At 33.8% G+C, this 22698-nt stretch overlaps 3 protein-coding genes across 5 annotated transcripts; all 3 read left to right on the plus strand.

The window, feature by feature from the left end:
• The first annotated feature begins 1580 nt into the window (after positions 1-1580).
• On the plus strand, positions 1581-6595 carry LOC111986737 (cysteine-rich receptor-like protein kinase 10). Of its 2 annotated transcripts, XR_010632077.1 has the most exons (8): positions 1581-2409; positions 3731-3853; positions 3963-4168; positions 4418-4625; positions 4794-5031; positions 5459-5609; positions 5694-6063; positions 6177-6595. XR_010632077.1 is itself a non-coding variant. In XM_065781321.1 (7 exons), the coding sequence occupies exons 1-7, from the start codon at positions 1590-1592 to the stop codon at positions 6000-6002; spliced, it is 2055 nt and encodes a 684-aa protein (XP_065637393.1). In that variant the 5' UTR covers positions 1581-1589; the 3' UTR covers positions 6003-6269. The 2 variants fall into 2 exon arrangements, 1 of the variants encoding a protein (XP_065637393.1); XM_065781321.1 differs by having other exon boundaries at positions 5694-6269.
• A 3269-nt stretch (positions 6596-9864) lies between these two features.
• On the plus strand, positions 9865-11145 carry LOC136070833 (cysteine-rich repeat secretory protein 38-like). Its single transcript, XM_065781308.1, has 2 exons — positions 9865-10264; positions 11024-11145. Exons 1-2 carry the CDS (start codon positions 9865-9867, stop codon positions 11143-11145), a joined length of 522 nt encoding a protein of 173 aa, XP_065637380.1.
• A 3654-nt stretch (positions 11146-14799) lies between these two features.
• On the plus strand, positions 14800-18009 carry LOC136070838 (cysteine-rich receptor-like protein kinase 10). 2 transcript variants are annotated; one of them, XR_010632079.1, is made up of 6 exons: positions 14800-14954; positions 15192-15402; positions 15525-15762; positions 16205-16355; positions 16440-16815; positions 17734-18009. XR_010632079.1 is itself a non-coding variant. In XM_065781322.1 (5 exons), exons 1-5 carry the CDS (start codon positions 14814-14816, stop codon positions 16755-16757), a joined length of 1059 nt encoding a protein of 352 aa, XP_065637394.1. In that variant the 5' UTR covers positions 14800-14813; the 3' UTR covers positions 16758-17132. The 2 variants fall into 2 exon arrangements, 1 of the variants encoding a protein (XP_065637394.1); XM_065781322.1 differs by lacking the exon at positions 17734-18009 and having other exon boundaries at positions 16440-17132.
• Positions 18010-22698: the final 4689 nt, after the last annotated feature.

Raw genomic sequence — 22698 nt, forward strand, 5'->3', positions numbered from 1 at the left:
TAAATGCAAGCCAACTTGCTTGACTTTTTTGTACATAAAAATATGACTTCAATTATTCTTTTTAGGCAACTTCTCTAGCAAGCCCATTTAAACATGCTTACTTCTGAGCAACTTGTCCCACAAACTCATTTAATGGGCTAAGCCGAAGTGTGGGCTGGACTCACGTGGCCAAAAGTTTGCTACGCTGGTATTTCGCGTTCTTGTTTTGGCCCTATCCTACCGCAGTTAAATTGAGTTATTTTTCAATCTTTCATTTTTCTTTTACGCTTTGTTTGGAAACGAAAAAAAAAAAAAAGGGTTCTGATATGACAATTTCTGTTGGCATTATAGGAAAGAGTAATACTAGTGTCACATAAAGTGGTATAATTTGTGACACAATTTACTCACATGACAAGTTGTAAGTGGTAGAAGTGTGATGATGAGTCTATGTGAGAACACTCTTCTACCACTTGCAGCTCGCCACGTGGGTAAGTTATTGAACAAGTTGTGCCACTTTATGTGGCATTAGCATTACTCTATAAGAAAGAAATGAGGAGAAAGTAGGAGTGAGCATCCATCCAAGCCCACTTTTCTCATTAGGGCAGAAATGAGGAGAGAAAGACAAGTAAAAAGGCTGCAATTTTTGGGAGCCCACCACTAATAACTTCTAAACTTTCAATTTTGTCCAACGCCAAAACAAACACTCTGATTTTTATTTGGGGTATTAAGGTAAAGTCATATATCTAAATTAAATATATTATTTTCTTTTCTTTTCTCTTCCTCCACTCTTTCCAAACATGTAAAAAGGAAGCATTATCTTTTTCATTTCTTTTCCATTCTTTTCCCTCTCTCTCTTCTCTTCTTTTCTCTTCCCTTCATTTACAACCTAACACACTATTAAGGAAAGGGAGTTATTTAATTATAAACTTAGAGAGTACAAGGAAATCCAGAGTTCCCATTTGCAAAATATCCCATATGTAGTCAAATAAAAAAGTTGGACACTATAGGCCCATTTGTTACTGTTATTTAAACAACATTAAACGTATTTTCACACTTTTTTACTCACATGTATTTTCAAAAAATACAAACAACATTACTAAAAATTTCATACCAAATAGACCCTATTATATTCCTCCGAATTCCGAACTGTTACTCTCATCATTTTTTTACGAGTTCATACTTTCCAATCATTGATAGTATGGAATTCAGCATAACATTCTGTATTGACAATTTGAGGCTTGTTTGGTAATGTTGTTCTAGTAATGTTGTTTAAGTGTTATGAAAATACGTATGAGTGAAAAAATATTGTAAAAATATGTGTTGTGTTGTTTAAGCAATAAAAACTGTTGTTTAAACAACACAACCAAACACCCCCTTAGTTTTTTGACAAACCAAACAATCCCATACCTCATAGCATCCGAGTTCAATGCAACTTTTGAATTTTCAAAATTCAACGTTGAAAAGGTGTCCTATAGTCCATATTCAATGTTGACAATTTGGTATTTTGAAAGGCGTCAATTTTGACATAAAGGTAGATGACTTTATTCCATTTTAAACATCGGCCATTACATAAACATAAGCATAGACCTATTTCTGATAAATGAGTTAAAATGTTTTCCCTCCACGGCTCTAAAGACTTTCTTTTGATATTATTTTCAGTCTGTGCGCTCAGCAGTTCAATTAATTCTCAGCCAACCTACAATTACCACTTTTGTTTGGATCAATCAAATGAAACCTCCAACACCTATTACCAATCCAACCTCGCGGTGCTGTTGGAGTCTTTATCCTCTAAAGCTTCCCAAAACTACAGCTTCTACAACGAAAGCTCTAATATTGGCATCTACGCCCTCTTCCTCTGCAGAGGTGATGTTTCTAATAGTACCTGCCAAACCTGTGTAAGCTACGCGATCCGAGATATCACAACTCAGTGTCCATCTAACAAAAGTGCCATCATATGGTACGATCAGTGCATGCTACGCTACTCCGATGTTAATTTCTTTGGACGGGCACAGACATCGCCATTGTTTCTCATGTATAATACCCAGAATACGACTTCACCAGACCAAGAAAATTTGTTCGCACGTTCTCAGTTGGGCAGTCTAATAGCGGGCGCCAATAAAACAGACATGTTATTCTCGACTGCTGAACAGAAATTGACTATTGATGGTGGTACGTCTGTGACGGGCTATGGGTTGGTGCAGTGTACTAGAGATATCGATGATGGTTCATGCGGAGAGTGCTTAAGCGTCTTGTTGGATAGAGGCCAAAAATGTTGCGAATCCAAAATTGGGTGGCGCGTCTCCGGCCCGAATTGCTTTCTGAGGTATGAAGCCTACTCTTTCACCGAGCCACCGCCACCACCTCCACAGCTGCAGCCGCCGCAATCCCAACCCGTGCCTGTAGCACCACAGCCGCTGCCTGATGATAATAGTAAGACATGTTGATTTGGTATTTCATTAAAATCCTCCCCATATGTTTCATATTTGTAGATCAATCCTCCCCGTTTGGTTCACAGGATTCGAATTGATATTTAGGATTAAAATTTTAAAAATAATTAGAAATCTTTTTTGGGCGTGTTTCGGAATTAGGATTACTCGATATGACAAACCAAACAATTCCAGATCATGGGAAAATTAGTAGGTACTATAGTTTAGCAAGATGGTCGATCTAACATCACTAATGACATGTTTGGATCTTTAAAAAAGAAGGGGGAGTATAGTAGAGGGAGGAAGAGTAATGCAATTACTTTATTTGGAAGTTTTTTAAAGAATGAGGGGGAGGGGTTTGGAGGAGTTTGAAGGGGTTTGAACTCCCTCTAGCCCCCCAATTTTAATTCCCCCAAATTGGAGAGATTTGGAGGGGGAGTAGAGTACATAAACTATTGACCAAGTAAATTACCTAATTTACCCTTATTATATTAACAAAATTACATAAGGAGAATGACTAATTACTCCCTTCCTCCTTACTAATTTTAAAAACATCCAAATAAGGTGAAGATGAATCATTCTCCTCTACTCTCCTCTCCACTACTCCCCTTCCCTCTACTCCCCTCTACTCTCCTCCCTCTCTAAACTTCCAAACAAGCCATAAGTTAGTGGAGTCAGGACCATGTTGTTGTATTCCCAAAATATAAAAAGTTATAATTCAATTAATTTATTAATTTTGTTACCATTTGACATGGAAATTTGAGTATCTTGCCAATTTTGCCATATCGGTTGAGATAACAATTAACCAACTCATTTTAATGTAGCAGTCCTATCACCTGTGTTCTCAAAAGCCAGGTGTAAACTGTAAAAAACAAAATCAGAGTACTAAGGATAATAGCAGTTTTAGAGAGTAATTGGGATAAAGAAGCTAAGGTAAAACATCCACTTAAACTCACAAACGTTGAATGTTTTAGTCTACAACTTGTAGAAGTTTTTCCTTATGTTTACTTCCAGTACTAAGATAGTTGCATTACATTCATCTGGCGAACTAAGTGCATTCCCCATTTGATACAAAGGACCTTCATTAAATCCTTAATCCATTGTCTCTGCTAATAAATGATAACAATAATAATAAGGCTTGCTAACAGATTTCATTTGGCTTATCTGTGACAGTTTGACTTATGTCCTCGCATTAATTGATATATATATATATATATATATATATGATAAATTAAGGATTTTGATCTTAAGTAATTTTATCATACTCTTATTTGACAGAATATTTTAAGCATACGTAGGTAATTATATTTTATGATGAGCAACAGGAGGAAAGAAGACAAGCAAGACAGTAATCATTACTATATCAACAGTTGCATCAATTGCAGTAGTTGCAGCTCTCTTCGGTTTCTGGTTTTATAAATACTCTGGCGGGAGGAAACACGAAGAAGGTAGATTTAATTTAGCCAATCTATTATAACCAATGATTCTTTTTTTTCTATTAAAATTTGTGTTTTTAGATGGTCATTGATTCTTTTAAAAATCTAATTTGTTACTTAGAGAGGGACACAAGCCAAGAAATTCCGTTACGAAGTAATTTTGCAATGTTACGTTCAATACAATTAACGGACAGCGGTATGCATGCAAGGGATGTTGACGACAGTGGAGAAAGGCTTTACTTCGATTTAAGTACCATACTGTCTGCTACAAACAATTTCTCTGATGAGAATAAGCTTGGAGAAGGTGGTTTTGGCCCAGTTTATAAGGTTAAAATTTATAAATATTTTCTTTCATATGCAATTTTTGAAATTATTTGAACATTTGCAATTGAAATTAATACATAGCAAAACTAAATGTTAGGATCAATATCAACTAAAAGGTTACATCATTTGATTTTAGGAGAATTGAACCATCATTGAACCTTTAGTGTTGTAACATGTAGCAGAGTATGTCTATTGTCTACCAATACTGTGTCAAAAGTTTTCATTGATAAAGAATGTTTAAAATGCTTCCAGGGCTTGATTAATGGAAAGGAAACTGCAATTAAAAGGCTTTCAATGAAATCTAAACAAGGTCTTGAAGAGTTTAAGAATGAAGTGATTTTAATTGCAAAACTTCAACACAATAGTCTTGTGAGGCTCTTGGGATGCTGCTCAGAAGGAGATGAACAGATTCTAGTCTATGAATACATGGCCAACACTAGTCTTGATGCCTTTTTGTTTGGTTTGCTCTCTCTCTCTCTCTCTCTCTCTCTCTCTCTCTCTCTCTCTCTCTCTCTCTCTCTCTCTCTCTCTCTCTCTCTCTCTCTCAATTTGCACCATTAATTATAGGCCAATTCATGGAAAAATTTTCCAATGCATGAGAATCAATAGCCTTAATATTACAATGTAGATCCAAAAAAATGTAAGGAACTAGATTGGGCTAAACGCATAAACATTGTCAATGGGATCGCTAAAGGCCTTCAATATCTACATGAAGACTCTCGGCTGAAAATCATCCATAGGGATATGAAAGCGAGTAATGTGCTCTTAGATGATGAGATGAACCCAAAGATATCAGATTTTGGCACCGCTAGGATGTTTGGGAGAAATCAAATAGAAGCCAACACTATCAGAATCGTGGGAACATAGTAAGCAATCCCTTGACTTCATCCTCATTTTAATTCTATAAATCATTGATGCAGCTTTCTAAAGAAATTTTTCTGCACGTGATCAAACTTAAGTTTGTCCCCCTTGCATGCATGTTTAGGAGATATATGGTTCATTCCATTTCCATTTGCAACTCATTTTTCAAATAACATTTTAGTAAACATTAAAATTTAGCATTGAAATCAAACAGAAAACTATAAAATTTCAATCGTGATTCAAAGAAAGCATTGTATGATCAAGGAATTGCAAAGGAAGAAAGCCACTTACCTAAGTCATGGTTTTGTCAAAATACCTTATGCTCTTAATGGTACTACATAGTCTACATTAACTAGGAAAACTTAGCCTTCATTCTCTTCTACAGTACTTGAAACCATATTGTATAATAATACACATTTTTTTTTTCAATAGTGGATACATGGCACCAGAATATGCAATGGAGGGACTATTTTCAATAAAGTCTGATGTTTATAGCTTTGGAATTCTAATGCTTGAAATTGTTAGTGGAAAAAGGAATAGTGGCTTCTATCATCCAGAGCGTGCACAAAGTCTTCCATCGTATGTATGTCTCTCTTCCTTATCTATATCTTTAGCCAAAATTAACTTTTTGCTTATTATTGTAAACTAAAGAAAAAAACACCAATAGGTATGGCGACTATGGAATGAAGGCAAAGGAGTGGAATTGATAGATCAGACCATAGTTGATACTTGTCCTATAAGTGAGGCTTTGAGATTGATCCATATTGCATTGTTATGTATTCAAGAAGATCCAAATGATAGACCTACCATGTCAAGGGTCCTTCTCATGCTTGCAAGCAAATCAATAAATCTTCCTCAGCCATTAGCTCCTCCATTTTCTGTAGGTAGGTTAATACTATCCGATCAATCTACAACTATTGAGACCGGAACAGGATTTGTCATATCTGATCAATCTTCAACAAGTGCTTCTGGCTAGTTAAGAGATTAATTGGAGCATGCTATTCAACAAGTGTTTCATTTTCGTGCAAATGTGTCAGGTTAGGAACAATAGCTAGTGTACAAACATACCTTCTATTTTTGTACTTGTTCTTTTTTTTTTTGGGTAAAGTTTGTACTTATTCTTACCATCTATATATATTTGCATCTACAGCGGAATTACAATGAATTATTTAGCACATATACCAAATTATGGAAATCAAAACACGAAGGAATAGAGGTCTATCATCAAAGGAGGACCTTATCATGTGATAAGACTTCTGATGAGAAATACACCTAATTTTGCTAAATGGATTGATGTATATGTAAGTAGCCTCAACAGTGAGATTTAATTTATAAGCATTTGGATGTAGGAAGACTTTCATTTGAGATTTTTTGGACCTAGAACCCGTCTTAGAATTCTGTTTCAGAGATGTGAATCTTATGATAAATCAAATGTTTGTAATCCATTTAAAATAAAAGAAAGTTCTTCTACCTTGAACAAGTACCAAATCAAGGCAATTACATTGCCACCTACTTGGTAATAATGGTGGTTCACGTGAAATGGTAAAACCCCTAAACTTTTATGTTGTACTAAGATTTCTTTAATTATTTTTCTGCTAATTTGGTATAATAACTTCTTCTTTTTTGTGAGAGAGTTTCAAACCAATGGCATCTCTTGATAGTTATTTATCATCAAACCAAGACATCAATCGGTTTTTTGTGTAAATGGGGATTAACCCTTGATCTCTTATTCAACCATCAGAAACTTTACCAGTTAAGCTAATTGAAACCTATTTTTTTTTTTTTTAAGTGTAATTGAAACCTACTTGGTACAATAACTTTGATACCATAGAAATAGACATTTTCATCCCTTAAATAGAGTAAAATTCATGTATGATTGATGCAAGTTACCATCTTCTAAAAAAAAACAAATAAATCTGCCAAAATTACAGAAAATTGAAGCGGCAGCACAGAATTTAATGAAAAAAAAAAAAAAAAAAAAAAACACGTTAATATTCTTTCTCTTATACACTTTAGGATAATAACTAGTGCACATAAAATACATGCCAATGTGGCGTGCAACTTATTTTTCCACCGATTTCACTTATGTTTTCCCATCAAACAAAAAAAAAAAAAAAAATTCACTTATGTTTATTTCCCATCATTTATTTTGCGGTATGGAATTTTTTTGTATGGATGTGTGAATGTGTGATTCCGTGCGTGAAATAGATATTGACCTGCTCTTTATACCAAGTTTTCCGAAAGGATTGTCGCCATAGGATGAACTTGGGTCGAATTGTTGGTACCTGGTAGTAGTAGGCACCATAGGCATAGAGCTGGCAGTGGACCATGAGGAAGGGCTTAGGCCGCATGGCCGGGAGTCCCACACAAAAATGTGAAGCACTTGTTTTGATTTTGCACAATTCATAGATGCCCAAATAATCATATATAAATTATTAAATTAAATTTCACAAAATTCGTAAAACATGACTTTGTACTTTGTAGTGCCTTACACACATACTCACTTGATTAATTTGTTTGTCCATCTTATAATTCCTACATTTCAAGAAAAACAATTTACTAAATTAGAAAAAAAAAAATCATTTAACATACATGTTATCTGTAAAAAAATCTAAATAAAAGGTGATCAGTTTTTAAAATTATATTTTCTTAATTTGAACTAAAATAAAACAATTAGAAATTAGTTAACTACTGAATATTGACTATTTAACCAAAATTAATGATATATTAATTAGAGGGAAAAGACTTGTAAAAGGTATTTAGTATAAGTAAGATGAAAGAAAACTGTGGGCACATACAGCAATTGTCCTTTAGCAATATGTCTAGTTTTTATGGTTTTTGGTGGAAAATGTGCCTCGATATACGATATTAGGTAAGTAGTAATTTTCCATCGACGGCATTAACGTATGCAGGTTTGATCCATAAAGGCTGTAATTATCTTGCATGGACTCCTGCGAGGAAATCAGCTATCCTATCTCTCTCATTAATCTATAGCATAATACTATAGCTTTGGCCACGTTCTTGTTTTGGTCACTCAAATTGAGATATTTTAGTCTTTTTCATTTATTATTTATTATTTTTTATTTTCAAAGCTAAAATGCAAAATGTATATTCTAAATTTGGTTGAAATTCATTTCGAACTTCTAATTTTATTTTTATTTAATTAAGTACTTTAAGTGTCAAATTTATTCAATTAAGATCTTATCTGTTCAATTTTGTTAAAATGTTGCCTATTATTATTATTATTATTATTATTTTGAAAAATAAAAAATCTAAATATTTTTGAGTATTTATCTATTCACTCGAGCATGTGTGGTCTCTCTATCTCACACATACCGAATAATTATATAAAGAAATCTCTTAATAGTGAAAGTAAGAGGTTTTAACTTCAAAATCTAATAAAACTTAATTTAAGAACCACTTAGCCAACTTCTTAAGTTTATTTTATTTTTATTATTATAAAGGTAAATGTTTTTATTTATATTAAACATCAGTCATATAATATAAACAAACACACACGCGCATATATATATATATATATATATATGTTCACGGACGAAATTCTTTGAAGCCTAACGTAAGATTTAAAATGTTTTCCCTGCACAACTCGAGAGCCTTTCTTTTAATATTAATCGCAGTCTGTGCGCTTACCAGCTCCATTCATTCCCAGCCAACCTATAATGACCACATTTGTTTAGATCAATCGAATGAAACCTCCAACACCTATTACCTGTTGAATATGCTAGTATGGATGCGAAAGCGAAAGCATAAAGTATAAAACACAATAACACATGAGAGTTACGTGGTTCAGCCTAACGGCCTACATCCACGGAGGAAACCCTAAAGGGCTACATCGATAATATATTAGAGTGTAGTACAAGTCCTGTGTTACAATGAATCATAAAATGTGTATATATAGTAGACTAAACCCTAGACTAATAGACTTCTAGTACAAGTGGGAGACTTGGCTTGCACACAAAGTAGAATTAGGCTTGGGCCTATACTAATGGGCTAATATATCTCTAACACCCCCTCTCAAACTCAAGATGGAAGCTTGATGAAATCTTTTAATTTGAGGAAGGCAATGGTCTTGCAGTGTTGATGCGACTTCTAATGGTGGCATGACTATACCGGAGAGTTTTGACGGCAGCAGTAGGAAGCCAAAGAAGATGAACGCAGCGAAAAAACACCGAGGAAGACAAAGATTGCTCTTAAATATACCGCAAGGACAGAAAACCATGGCCACAAGAAGGTGGCTCTGATACCATGTTGAATATGCTAGTATGGATGCGAAAGCGAAAGCATAAAGTATAAAACACAATAACACATGAGAGTTACGTGGTTCAGCCTAACGGCCTACATCCACGGAGGAAACCCTAAAGGGCTACATCGATAATATATTAGAGTGTAGTACAAGTCCTGTGTTACAATGAATCATAAAATGTGTATATATAGTAGACTAAACCCTAGACTAATAGACTTCTAGTACAAGTGGGAGACTTGGCTTGCACACAAAGTAGAATTAGGCTTGGGCCTATGCTAATGGGCTAATATATCTCTAACATTACCAATCCAACCTCACGGTGCTGTTGAAGTCTTTATCATCCAAAGCTTACCAAAACTACAGCTTCTACAACGAAAGCTCAAGTATAGGCATCTACGCCCTCTTCCTCTGCAGAGGTGATGTTTCTAATAGTACCTGCCAAAGCTGTGTAAGCTACGCAACCCAAAATATCACAACTCAATGTCCATCTAACAAAAGTGCCATCATATGGTTCGATCAGTGCATGTTACGCTATTCCGATGTTAATTTCTTTGGACAGACGCAGATATCGCCAATGTCGCTCATGTATAATACCCAGAATACTACTTCACCTGAACTAACTAATCTTTACGCACTTGGTCTATTGTACGATCTAATAGATCGTGCCAAGGTAACAGATATGCTGTTCAAGAGTGATAGTCAGACAGTGAAATTGAGTGATGGGTCCAAGATAAGTTATGGGTTGGTACAGTGTACAAGAGATATCGATGGTCCTTCGTGTGGCCAGTGCTTAAGCTACTTGATGGGTACAGCCGAGACATGTTGCCAAGCCAAGATAGGGTGGCGCATTTTAGGACCAAGTTGCTTTCTGAGGTATGAGAACTACTCTTTCACCGACCAATCACCAGCAAAGCCACTGCCGCTGCCACCAGCCCAATCCATGCCTGCAGCAACACTGCCACCGACTGTTAATGGTAAGACATGTAGATTTGGTTTTTTCATAGAATTCCTCCCCGTTTGGTGCACAGGATTCGAATTGGAATTTAAAATTAAAAATTAGCGGAGGTCTTCTGTTATTATTATTATCAGAATGGAGGTTGTTTTGGAATTTACCTATTTGACAAACAAGAACAATCCTAAAACTTCGAAAAATTATTTGGCATTGAACTTCTTCTTTTCACATAAACGGTTGATCTAAATTTACCTTTCTTCTTTTTCTTTTTTTCTTTTTTTCAAATAATTGATCAAAAATATTTTTTTTAGAAGAATAATTGAATTAATTTAGTTAGTGAGCTTCAATATAATTTGTGAGAGAAAGGAATATCAAATCGCTTTTGGTAAATATTAATGGGCTGTTTTGAAGAGTGGTGTCGAAAGGTGTTTCAGCAGGGAAGTTGAAAGTGAAGGCTTTGTTTGATCTGTGGATGGAAATTTTGGAAGTTTTGACTTTTGAGCGAAGTTTAGTTTTTTAGGGAAGAGAGGGTGGGTGAGAGGTAACAATACGTGAGATGGGGTCTATGAGAAATTATTGGTTGGAAATTGTCGCTTCATTAGTATAGTTCAGTGCAGTAGGTGACGTGCTAGCAGCCAAGTATAATTATTATTTGTTGCGGGTCATTTTTTCAGGTTCGTACATCCTAAACACGTGTCTTAATATTATTAGACATCATCAAGTTTGGGCTTTTTGTTAAGAGGGAAGTTGGGTCTGACACCTTTGCAATATGGGCTCTTAGGGCCTCCTTCTGCCGCGCTAGTACATGCACCGTTCCAATCCAAAGAGCGTTATTGCAAAATGGGCTTGTTTTCTTCTACTACTTCCACTGAAAAGGGTTGTTCTCCATTTTCTGCGAAATGAACATTACTCTATTTTCTGCAACGCCTTTCTCCACTTTCTGCTGAAGGAAGACTACTTCTTCTCTTTCTGCAGGATGAGGCATTCCTCCACTTTCTGCTGAAGGAACGTTACTTCTCCACTTTTTGTTGTGATTTACTCCATTTTCTGCTGTAGCCTTCTCCACTTTTTGCTGGAGGAAGATTACTTCTCCCCTTTCTGCAGGATGAGCTTTACTCTACTTTCTATACTATTACAAGTCTGCACATAAAAACACTAAAGTCCAAAGAAAGTGCTCATCAAGTAGATGTTAGTTCTCAAGGTTTTTGGTCCCAACTCTCACAGCCTTATTGCTTTAACCCAAGGGTGCACAAATCTGTGGGCTTTGGAACTCGAATCAAAGTGGCCGCTGCTTGAATATCTCTTCTTAAAAGATTCAGGTGAAATTGATTTTATGGGAGAAAGGAAGTTTTCCTAGTAGTGCATGTCAATACTACTATTCTGCCATTATCTCTTTCTTTCCAAGCATTTCTCTGCGGAGTGTGCTGCTGCACTACTAGGTACTCTTCAGTCTTCTCTACAAACTCTCAACTTTTCTCTACTAATTTTCTCTCTTTTTTCTCTTTTGTATTTCTCTGCTATTTTTCTCTTTTCTCTCCATTCTCTCATGTGTGTTTTTGTGTTGTCTTCCACTGAAAAGGGTTGTTCTCCATTTTCTGCGAAATGAACATTACTCTATTTTCTGCAACGCCTTTCTCCACTTTCTGCTGAAGGAAGACTACTTCTTCTCTTTCTGCAGGATGAGGCATTCCTCCACTTTCTGCTGAAGGAACGTTACTTCTCCACTTTTTGTTGTGATTTACTCCATTTTCTGCTGTAGCCTTCTCCACTTTTTGCTGGAGGAAGATTACTTCTCCCCTTTCTGCAGGATGAGCTTTACTCTACTTTCTATACTATTACAAGTCTGCACATAAAAACACTAAAGTCCAAAGAAAGTGCTCATCAAGTAGATGTTAGTTCTCAAGGTTTTTGGTCCCAACTCTCACAGCCTTATTGCTTTAACCCAAGGGTGCACAAATCTGTGAGGTTTGGAACTCGAATCAAAGTGGCCGCTGCTTGAATATCTCTTAAAAGATTCAGGTGAAATTGATTTTATGGGAGAAAGGAAGTTTTCCTAGTGGTGCATGTCAATACTACTATTCTGCCATTATCTCTTTCTTTCCAAGCATTTCTCTGCGGAGTGTGCTGCTGCACTACTAGGTACTCTTCAGTCTTCTCTACAAACTCTCAACTTTTCTCTACTAATTTTCTCTCTTTTTTCTCTTTTGTATTTCTCTGCTATTTTTCTCTTTTCTCTCCATTCTCTCATGTGTGTTTTTGTGTTGTTCTCGTTGTGTTTTTCTTCTCTCTATGATATCTTCTCTTCCTTCTGTGTTCTCAATTATGTTTTTTTCCCCGTGAAAGAGGAATACCCATATTTATACCCAAGTGTTTTCCTCTTGAGGTACATTAATCCATGGTTTCCCCATTTTCCTGATGGGTTTCCTTTTGCCCCGGGTTTGGGATATTCTCTTCCCACCAAGTCTTCTTTTTTCTCTAGGTTTGGGATTCGGGGAGCAGGTAGCCGCGTCTCCTTTTCGCCGCTCAATGCCCATAATTTAAGGGTGCATTTTAATGCACTTGTACTTCTTCGTATTCTGTGGCTCTTCCTTTCTTTTCATTTTTTTCCTTGAGAATACTCAAAGCCTCCACATGGATCACTCTGCAGTATCCCCTTTTAGTGGGCCTTTTGTCATTGCCCTCCTATGACATGCACCTCGTGATAACTCGCAACTTCTCTTTTGGTATGAGTGCTTTTTCCAACACAAGGAACTCCCAAAAAATTGTGCCAAATTATTACAACTAGAATTTTCCTCCTTTTCACCAAACCATACCTTCCTAATTCTCTACAATGACAGGTCAAACCCCATTTGTATGGCTGGGATACAGAATGAGTGAACCCATTTGCCTACCTTGTATATTACTCTTCAGTTCTCATTTTGCAGCTTTACACTTTAGAAGTTCGTTGCACTGCGATGTTGAACATGGGATTCTCTTTCTGCCATGTTTGATACTTCCTTGCCTTACTTTACTCGTTAGATGTTCTGCAGCATTTATGGTTCATTTGGATTAAAAGAAGAGAATTGAATAAAGTAGAGTAGAATAAATTTAATATAAAATTAATTTATTTTTAGTCTATTTTACTTTACTCTCTCTCCTTCTCCCTCCATCCAAATAGACCATTAATATTTGATAATTATTCCCTTCGTTCGTGGCATGCTTTTGCCGCGTTTTTCTCTATTTTCTCATCTCTTCAATCGAATGCACTGTGAAGGTTCTAGATTTCTTCAGTATCTTCTAACCCCTTTCATTCAAATGGGTTGGGCCTTTGGGGCCTATTTCACATCATTCCCTTATACAAGGGTCTTAGGTCATTCATGGGCCAACTTATGATCATACCAAATCATCCTTCAAGGCTTGGTCTGCTAGACTTTGGATCTTACCTATTAGCCCACAAAACGTGTAAAAAATTGGGTGCCAACATTATTATTATTATTATTATTGGGGAAATTACTCTTGGTATAATGTTATTATTGGTAGCAACTTACTAATTTTTTTTCTACAAAAAACTTATATACTCCTAGAGTAGTGCTCTGGTAGCAGGTAAGAATTACCCATTTTTTACCACTAGGATAAAAACCTATTTTTCAAATTCTCTATTCTACATGTTATTTATTTTAATACGATTTTTCTTTCCATTATTGTTATTTCATCCACTGAAACTCACAAACATGATGTTTAGTCTACAACATGTAGAATCTCTTCCTAATGTTTACTTCAGTACTTGCATTCATATAGCGAATTAAGTGCAATCCTCCTTTGCTAATAAATTTGATTTTGTCTTTTTTTTTTTCTTTAATATATGAGATAAAATTTTACTCTAATCTAATTTAACGTTATAAGTATAAGGTTCTTTTCTGGAGACTTGAACTCTAGTCTTTGTCCTATCACTTTTTGTGTTCCACTTTATATTCTATCGTCACAACTTATCACTTATTTGTTTAACTTTTCTCATAAAATAGCTAAAGTTTAAAATGAAAAAAAAAAAAAATACAAATCCTTTATACCACTTTTTGTATTTCAATTTATCTTTCCCAATTATAACTTATCATTTTTTTTTTTTTTTTAACTTTGGCTATTTTATAAAGAAAGTTAAACAAGTACATTGTAATTTGATTTTTCTTACCTGTGACAATTTAGGAAGTCTATGTCCTTGCATTTATTATTGGTATACGTTAATTTGTTGTCTTGAGTTCTTTTAAGCAAACTTATTAGGATATAATGTATGATGAGCAATAGGCGGAAAGAAGGCAACAAAGATCGTAATCATTACTATATCATCAGTTGCATCAATTGCCGTAGTTGCAGCTCTCTTGGGTTTCTGGTATTATTCATCCTTTGGCTGGAGGAAAAGACAAGGTAGATTTAGTTTAGCCAATCTATCAAAAATTCTCATTTTTTTAAAGCACTAAAAATTTTTATTTCTAGATTGCCATTAATTTTTGTTTTATTTTATCTGTCACTCAGATGGAATTATAAGCCAAGAAATTTCGTTACGCAATAATTTAGCAGGTTCGTTTTCAATAGAGTTAATGGACAGTTGTATCTATGGAAATGACAATGACAACAGAGGAGAAATCTATTACTTTAATTTAATTACCATACTGGCTGCTACAAACAATTTCTCTGATGCCAATAAGCTTGGAGAAGGTGGTTTCGGCCCAGTTTACAAGGTTAAAAGATTTAATTTTTAATGCATATGTATTTTTAGAAATTATTCCATCACTTTCATTAGAAATTAATATACAGCAACAGTTAGGATAATTGACAACTAAAAGATTATTGTGATCATTTAGTTTTAGGACAATTAAACTATTGTTGTAACTTGTAACATGTAGCAATATGTCTACCAATAGTATGTGTCTGTGTGAGAAGTTTTCATTGATTAAGGAAGTTTAAAATGCTTCTAGGGCAAGTTGATTAATGGAAAGGAAATAGCAGTTAAAAGGCTTTCAATGAAATCCAAACAAGGTCTTGAAGAGTTCAAGAACGAAGTGATTTTAATTGCAAAACTTCAACACAAGAATCTAGTGAGGCTCTTGGGATGTTGCTTAGAAGAAGATGAAAAGATTCTAGTCTATGAATACATGGTCAACACTAGTCTCGATGCCTTCTTATTCGGTATACTCTCTATCTCTCTCACAAATACAAACTCACATTCACACACTAACGACACCCTTAATTCATGGAAAAACTTGCCTATGTATGATAATCAACACAGTACCCATAATATTACAATGCAGATCCAGACAAATGTAAGGTTCTAGATTGGGCTAAACGCACAAACATAGTCAATGGGATTGCTAAGGGCCTTCAATATTTACATGAGGACTCTCGGCTGAAAATCATCCATAGGGATTTGAAAGTGAGTAATGTGTTGTTGGACGATGAGATGAACCCAAAAATATCAGATTTTGGTACTGCTAGAATTTTCGGGAGCAATCAAATACAAGCCAACACTATTAGAATCGTGGGTACATAGTAAGTAATCCCTTCACTACATCCACATTTCCATTCCATAAATCTTTGATATTACTTTCTCAAGGAAAAATTTCAAGACATGATCAAACTCAAGTTTGGTCCCCTTGCATGCTTGTTTTGGGAGAATTCTAGCTCATTCCATTTGCACCTAATTGTTTTTCAAATAATGTTTTAGCACACATTAAATTTTAGCAGTAAATTCAAGTTGAAAACTTTTTTACTTCAATGGGAATTATTCATTTATTATTATTATTTTAAAAAAGAAAAAAAGAACTCTAAGAACTAGGAATTGCAAACTAAGAAAGCTCACTTTCCATTAGTCATGGTTATGTCAATGTAACTTTTGCTCTTGATGATACTATTAAGGACAACTATACCTCTATTCTCTTTTAGAGTAACTAAAATCGTATTTTATCATGATACATATATATATTTTCAATAGTGGATATATGGCACCGGAGTATGCAATGGAGGGGCTCTTTTCAATAAAGTCCGATGTTTATAGTTTTGGAATTCTAATGATGGAAATTGTAAGTGGAAAAAAGAACAGTGGCTTCAATCATCTAGAGCTTGCACATAGCCTTCTGTCATATGTACGTCTTTCTTCTCTATATCTTGAGCTTAAATTAAGTTTACGGTTACGACTTTGCACTAAAAGAAATAAAAAATACCAATAGGTATGGCAACTATGGAATGAAGGAAAAGGAGTGGAATTGATAGATCAGACCATAATTGATACTTGTCCTATAAGTGAGGCTCTAAGATTGATCCATATCGCATTGTTATGCGTTCAAGAAGATCCAAATGATAGACCTACAATGTCAAGAGTCATTCTCATGCTTGCAAGCAAATCAATAAATCTTCCTGAGCCATCAGCACCTCCATTTTCTGTTGGTAGGTTAATCATATTTGATCAATCTTCAACAATTGGCACTAGAACTGGATTGGGATTAGTCACATCTGATCAATCTTCGACAAGTGCTTCTAGCTATTGAAGAGATTAACTGGAGAATGCTATTCAACAAGTATTTCATTTTCGTACAAATATGGCAGGTGAGGAACAATAGCACTCGTATAAATATACCCTACTTCTATTCTTGTACTAATTCTTACAGTTTAAATATATTTGCATCCGCACGGGAATTAGATTGAATTGGTACATATACCAAATTATGGAAAACAAAACACGGAGGAGTAGAGCTATATCATCAGAAATTTTGATGAGCAATATACCTAAATGTATATGAAAGTAGCTAGCCTCTATACTGAGATTTAATTTCTATGCATTTGAATCTTTAAAGACCTTCATCTTGAGTTGGTTGGACCTTGAACCTGACTCATTATTCAAATTTTGATGGGGTCAAGGATGATTTAGGGATTTGTTATTAATTTTATTAGTTATCATGATTAACATTTACTGCATTAAGATTTGAGTGGATTGATAATGTTTGGACTTTGGGTAATTTTGAACAGTGGATTGAGAATGCTGCTATTGAAATTTTAGATTGAATTAGGTTATGAGAATGTTGTAATTTTTGTTAGGTTGAGTTATCAATTATAATGAATTATGAATACCATTACGTGTTTGGTTGTTGAGAAAACAAAGGAAAATGTAACTTAGTCCTAGCATTATGTCTCGTTATTTCCACGCTTTGAATGTGATAGAGTTGCAACTGTAATTTTGTTTTTCTTTTGCTAAGTACAGTACCATGTAAGCATCTTTGTCCGTAAGTTTAGAAATTTTGAATAGTGATTACCATGTTGTTATTATGGAGGAAATTGAGTTTTTTTGTTCTTTTGTGATGATGTTAATAATCTTAGTGAACAAGTTTGAAATGTATAAGATTAAGTATTTAAATATTATCAAAATGTAAATTTTAGTGATCTTGTTTATTAGTTCTCTTATTTGTATTAAGAGAACAACATATTGAGGAAAATCTTATCTTCTTGACTCTACCGTTTGGAAGCCAGGTTCGACTGTGGGCTCTCAATACTCAATAGGAATCCAATATCTTGGGCTTCATCAACCGATTGCGCTGGTCTCACCTTGAAACTTCGCATGCACAACAGACGCTCGCTCAATAGAACATGAATCAGTAGCCCAATGCCTAAAGTACAATTCTCCTGAAATCAAATTATCACAATACTGTTTTAGTTGTCACCGATCCTAACTGTTTGTGAGTATATATTAATTTCAAATGCAAATGATCAAATTACTACTAAAAATGCGAAAGAAAAGAGCATTATTCACCATGTACCAAAAATATATAAAAATTACTAAAATTTAATGTTTCACTTTATATTTTACCAAATTATAAAAAAATAAGACATAGGATTAGTAATCCTCTTCCATACAAATGCCTTTCTCTAAAAAAAAAAAAAAAAAAAAATAGTAATCCTCCATCGACGCTATCGTGTCTCAAATTATAAAAAAATAAGACATAGGATTAGTAATCCTCTTCCATACAAATGCCTTTCTCTAAAAAAAAAAAAAAAAAAAAATAGTAATCCTCCATCGACGCTATCGTGTCTTATCCTTTATTAGTCTACCACAAATATTTAGGAGATTAGATTGGCATTTTGTTAATTTAGGAGATAAGATCAAGTATTCAAAGCGTGTCCCAATAAAATTTTTTTAAAAATATTGAAAGCATGAGAAACCTATTGGTCAAGGCACAAACAATAATTGTGGTTTACTCTCGTCCCCTTTTTACAAATTCATTATTTAGAAAATTATTGTGTAGTCCCGGAGTACAAGACCAGCAGGCTAACCTTGTACTCCTAGCCAATAAGAGCATCCCAACACATTAAAACTTGCTTACCTCAGCAGGACTGCCAGCTCTTATTATTTGTTAAAGTCTGTTAATGTTTGGAAACTTTTAACAGGGGCGCTCCTTCAAAATATTCACGTATGCCCTCATGAACTCTCAGTTAAAAGGTTTGGGCCCACATCAATAAAATACTCCTAAGTAATATAGGGTTTTCAGTAGAAGACAAAGGCTTAAAAGCCATAAAGAATATTGACAGCAACTCTCAATAGAAGACAACGGCGGACACAAAGAAATTCAAGCTACTGGCGATGCAATGCGGCATGGCTCCGGGCGCCACACAGAGCCCAAGGATGAGCCTAGTGGTCTAACTCCCTCAGCGAAAGACCACTCTGCAAATGCTCCTTAGCTGAAGCCGCTCAAACCTGCCATTTCCACCCCTAATTCCATCGATATTTTCACTGCAAAAGAAGGACAAAGTCAAATGAGTTGATGTGTTATTTTAGATGGTGGTAGTTATTTTGCTTATTTTTCTGCCAATTGGTGTGTAACTAAACTATATTCATATTTTCTTAAATTTTATGGTTTATTATGTTAGAGAGGTTGATTTTAAAATTTTAATATATTCGGAATATTTCAATCAATGTTAAAAATGCTGCTTTTGATCTTATGTTGGTTCAGTTTCATGATTGATATATCACACAGCAATAAGGATTTATATAATTTTATTTGAGAGCAAATATATCACCACAAATAATTAAACATTCTTCCAAAACATAAATTAAATCAAAACAAAATATACCTTTATCACTTTCTAAGTCCATTATTTCTACCATGCTTTTACTTGAAACAAAAAAAAAAAAAAAAAAAATAGTAGCTTGAATTTCTCTGTGTTCGCCGTTGTCTTCTACTGAGAGTTGCTGTCAATATTCTTTATGGCTTTTAAGCCTTTTTGTCTTCAATAATTAAAAGTTCCCAAACGTTAACAGGCGTTAACAAATAACAAGAGTTGGTAGTCCTGCTGAGGTAAGCAAGTTTTAATGTGCTGGCATGCTCCTATTGGCTGGGAGTATAAGGTCAGTCTGCTGACCTTGTACTCCGGGACTACACAATAATTTCTTATCCTTTGAAGTTTTCATAATTTTTCACGTCAGCACAATATTTAAAAAATTAAAATTAAAATTAATAACTCTATTTCACTCCAAAACAAAACCGGATAAAAGCCAAGCATTCTAGGTTTTCTCAAACGCAAACCCGCTACTACTTTCTCTCTCTCAAATGTTTTTTTTTTTTTTTTTTGGCTCCCCTCTCTTCCTTTTCTTTGCTCATCTTAGCCAAACCCTACAATTCAACTTATACAAATCTGACTCTCATTGCCTAGATAAGTAGTGCTCAATGAGAAAGAGCCAAATTTTAACCTTTGGAGATTCTAGTTTTTCTCAAACGCAAACCCACTGCTACCGTCACTCTCTCAAATGTTTTTTTTTTTTTTTTTTTGCTCCTCTCTCTTCCTTAATTTTCTTTGCTCATCTCAGCCAAACCCTACAATTCAACTCATACAAATCCGATTCTCACTGCCTGGATAAGCAGTGCTCAATGAGAAAGAGCCTAATTTTAACCTTTGGAGACAGAAAAATATTGAAGAGGTAAGTGTAAGAAAACTTATTTGGTTTTTAGTTTATTAATTAATAATTAATTGGTTTTTAAGTATTGTCCCTTCTCAAACCCTAAACGTAAGACCCTTTCCTTCTCTTCCTTGCTCCATGATAGTCCCTACATTCCAACCAACACTCCCAAATCAATGCTTCTTGATTGCCCATCAGGCTTGACAAGAGGCCTAGGACAAGTATCGTGGTGCTAAAGGTGGTGTTTTTACAAATCTAAATCTACAACTAGCAAACCCTAATCTTGGTATGTCCCTTTTTTCATCTACGCTTTTCTAATACTTCTATTTTTGCATAATGGTTTTTCTCTTGTATTTTTTTTTTTTGTTATTATTATTATTATTATTTATTTGTACTCAATACAATTTTACAATCTCATATTAGATGACTTCCCAAGTCCTAGACTAACATCGAAATCCCATGACAAATAAAAAACTTAGATAATGTCGATGTTTGTCTTCTCTATGTGAGGTTACAATCTGGCCGTGATATAGGAACAAGGGTAATCATAAACCTATTGAAGTTAGGGCAAATAGGTAGTATTTCTCCAATCTTCTATTACAAAATAGGATAATAATAGAGCATAAGATACATTGAAGAATTGAGAACAAATAGTATAAATTGATTGAACACGTCTCCATACAAAGAGAACACTTGACAGCTTTCATTAATTTATTTTATTTTTTAATTTCTTTAATTAGATTGCAATAGTAGAATCTAGAGATACTCACGTTGGGATTAGGTTTCAGAAAACATAATTTTTGGTAGTCCCACAATGTTATACATCATATTTTTTTTATTAACTTATTTATTAAATCGATTACTACTCTTCAAACTAAAGAGTTTTAAATCAACTATTACTCAACGACATAGAGTTTCAAACTGACTACTACTTAGTAACATGGAAAGTTTTAAACCAACTATTACTCAACAACATGGAGAATTTTAAACCAAACTAAAGAAGTTTGACTATTAGTACTAATAATTTGTCATGTAAGTTTTGGTTGTCCCACAATTTTACTCATCAATTTTTTATTAATTTATTAATTATGTCAAAATAAGAGTTTTAAATTGACCACTGCTTAGCAAACTAAAGAGTTTTAAATCAACTACTACTCAACAATGCGCAGAGTTTTAAACCAAACTAACCTACTAACATATATACAGCACTACACTAAAACCTTCTATGCGGTTTACTTTCTCTACCATTTCTATCCTTTTTGTTTTTACAAACCCTTCTTCTTTTGAAGACACTAGAGTTTTTACAGATGGAGTAAATGCTAAAAAGAAGCTAAGAGGTAATGGATGTCACTAAAATATCTTGATTTTTTATTCCCATGTACATCTTTGTTTTGTTGGATGAATACTTTGTGTTATAGAATGTTATTTTTATATTACTTTATTTGCGTTTTTTCCCTAAAAGCCTTGGTGAAACTTAGAAATTTCTTTTTGTCAATATTGTTGTTGTATTTTGTTTTTCCATATTTTATAAAAGTTTAAATATGATAGAAATATAAATAGTGCACCTTTGTTTCATCTTTATATATATATATATATATATAGACACACACACATACAATTTGGCTTTTTTTTCTTTTTTTTCAAAATATGTGTATCTTTATTTCATATAATAAATATTGATTTTTATTCATTTTTAACTAATATCTATATAAACTATACTTTCATAAGATTTTATCCCATGCATTGCATGGGTTCGCGACTTGTTTTAAATGACTTAGAAACAAGTCGAGTCAATTAGATCATGGGCCAAGTTCAAGTTGACCCATATATTTTCATATAAAAGTTTTTTTTTTTTTTTTGAAAACATATATTTGTCACTTGATCATAAGTTATGCAGCAAATTACTTGATGTGAAATCAATTAATTTAGATTTACTTATGTCAAAAACAAGCTCAGATCAATAAATTATACTTGCCTATTAATAATAACATAATACAAATTTTAGTATTTCTAACCAAAATTAATTATACTCGTCCCAATTGATTAGAGTTAAACAATTTTGTTTGTATGTGGTTACAACTCATAATAATAATGCATGCACATTTTTTAGAATTTGTAAAATTTGATTCTTGAATTTTATGTTTCTATTGAATTCTATGAAAGTTTAAACAATGAGCCAAAAAGCTGTTCATTTCTCGTTACAATTTCATTGACACTGATTCATGATTATCCCTAATTTGGATGAAGATGAGCCCTATTAAAATATTAGTTTGATATTAGTTTTTAAAACATTTCATCATCATATATATCAGTAGATACAAGCCTGAAAAAGCCATTGAATTTCAAGAAATTAAATTAAATCACAGTTTAGTCAAAGAACATGGCAATTCTAAACCAAACTTTTATAAGTTACATATATCCCATAATATATTAACACTAATTTGAAAGGATAGCAACAACAACAATAAACTTCATAAAAAAAAAAAAAAAAAAAAAAAAAAAAAAAAAAAAAAAAAAAAAAAAAAAAAAAAAAAAAAAAAAAA

The sequence above is a fragment of the Quercus suber genome, unplaced genomic scaffold (assembly GCF_002906115.3).
Source record: "Quercus suber isolate HL8 unplaced genomic scaffold, Cork oak 2.0 scaffold_263, whole genome shotgun sequence".
NCBI lineage: Eukaryota > Viridiplantae > Streptophyta > Magnoliopsida > Fagales > Fagaceae > Quercus > Quercus suber.

Excerpts from the sequence above, each read along its gene's own strand:
- LOC136070838 (XM_065781322.1), top strand. The coding sequence starts at position 14,814 with ATGGACAGTTGTATCTATGGAAATGACAATGACAACAGAGGAGAAATC. Across the intron at positions 15,403-15,524 it reads TCTCGATGCCTTCTTATTCG|ATCCAGACAAATGTAAGGTT; the intron begins GTATACTCTCTA and ends ATTACAATGCAG. Across the intron at positions 15,763-16,204 it reads ATTAGAATCGTGGGTACATA|TGGATATATGGCACCGGAGT; the intron begins GTAAGTAATCCC and ends TATTTTCAATAG.
- LOC111986737 (XM_065781321.1), top strand. The coding sequence starts at position 1,590 with ATGTTTTCCCTCCACGGCTCTAAAGACTTTCTTTTGATATTATTTTCA. Across the intron at positions 3,854-3,962 it reads CGGGAGGAAACACGAAGAAG|AGAGGGACACAAGCCAAGAA; the intron begins GTAGATTTAATT and ends TTTGTTACTTAG. Across the intron at positions 5,610-5,693 it reads CACAAAGTCTTCCATCGTAT|GTATGGCGACTATGGAATGA; the intron begins GTATGTCTCTCT and ends AAACACCAATAG.
- LOC136070833 (XM_065781308.1), top strand. The coding sequence starts at position 9,865 with ATGTCGCTCATGTATAATACCCAGAATACTACTTCACCTGAACTAACT. Across the intron at positions 10,265-11,023 it reads ACTGCCACCGACTGTTAATG|GGCCTCCTTCTGCCGCGCTA; the intron begins GTAAGACATGTA and ends ATGGGCTCTTAG.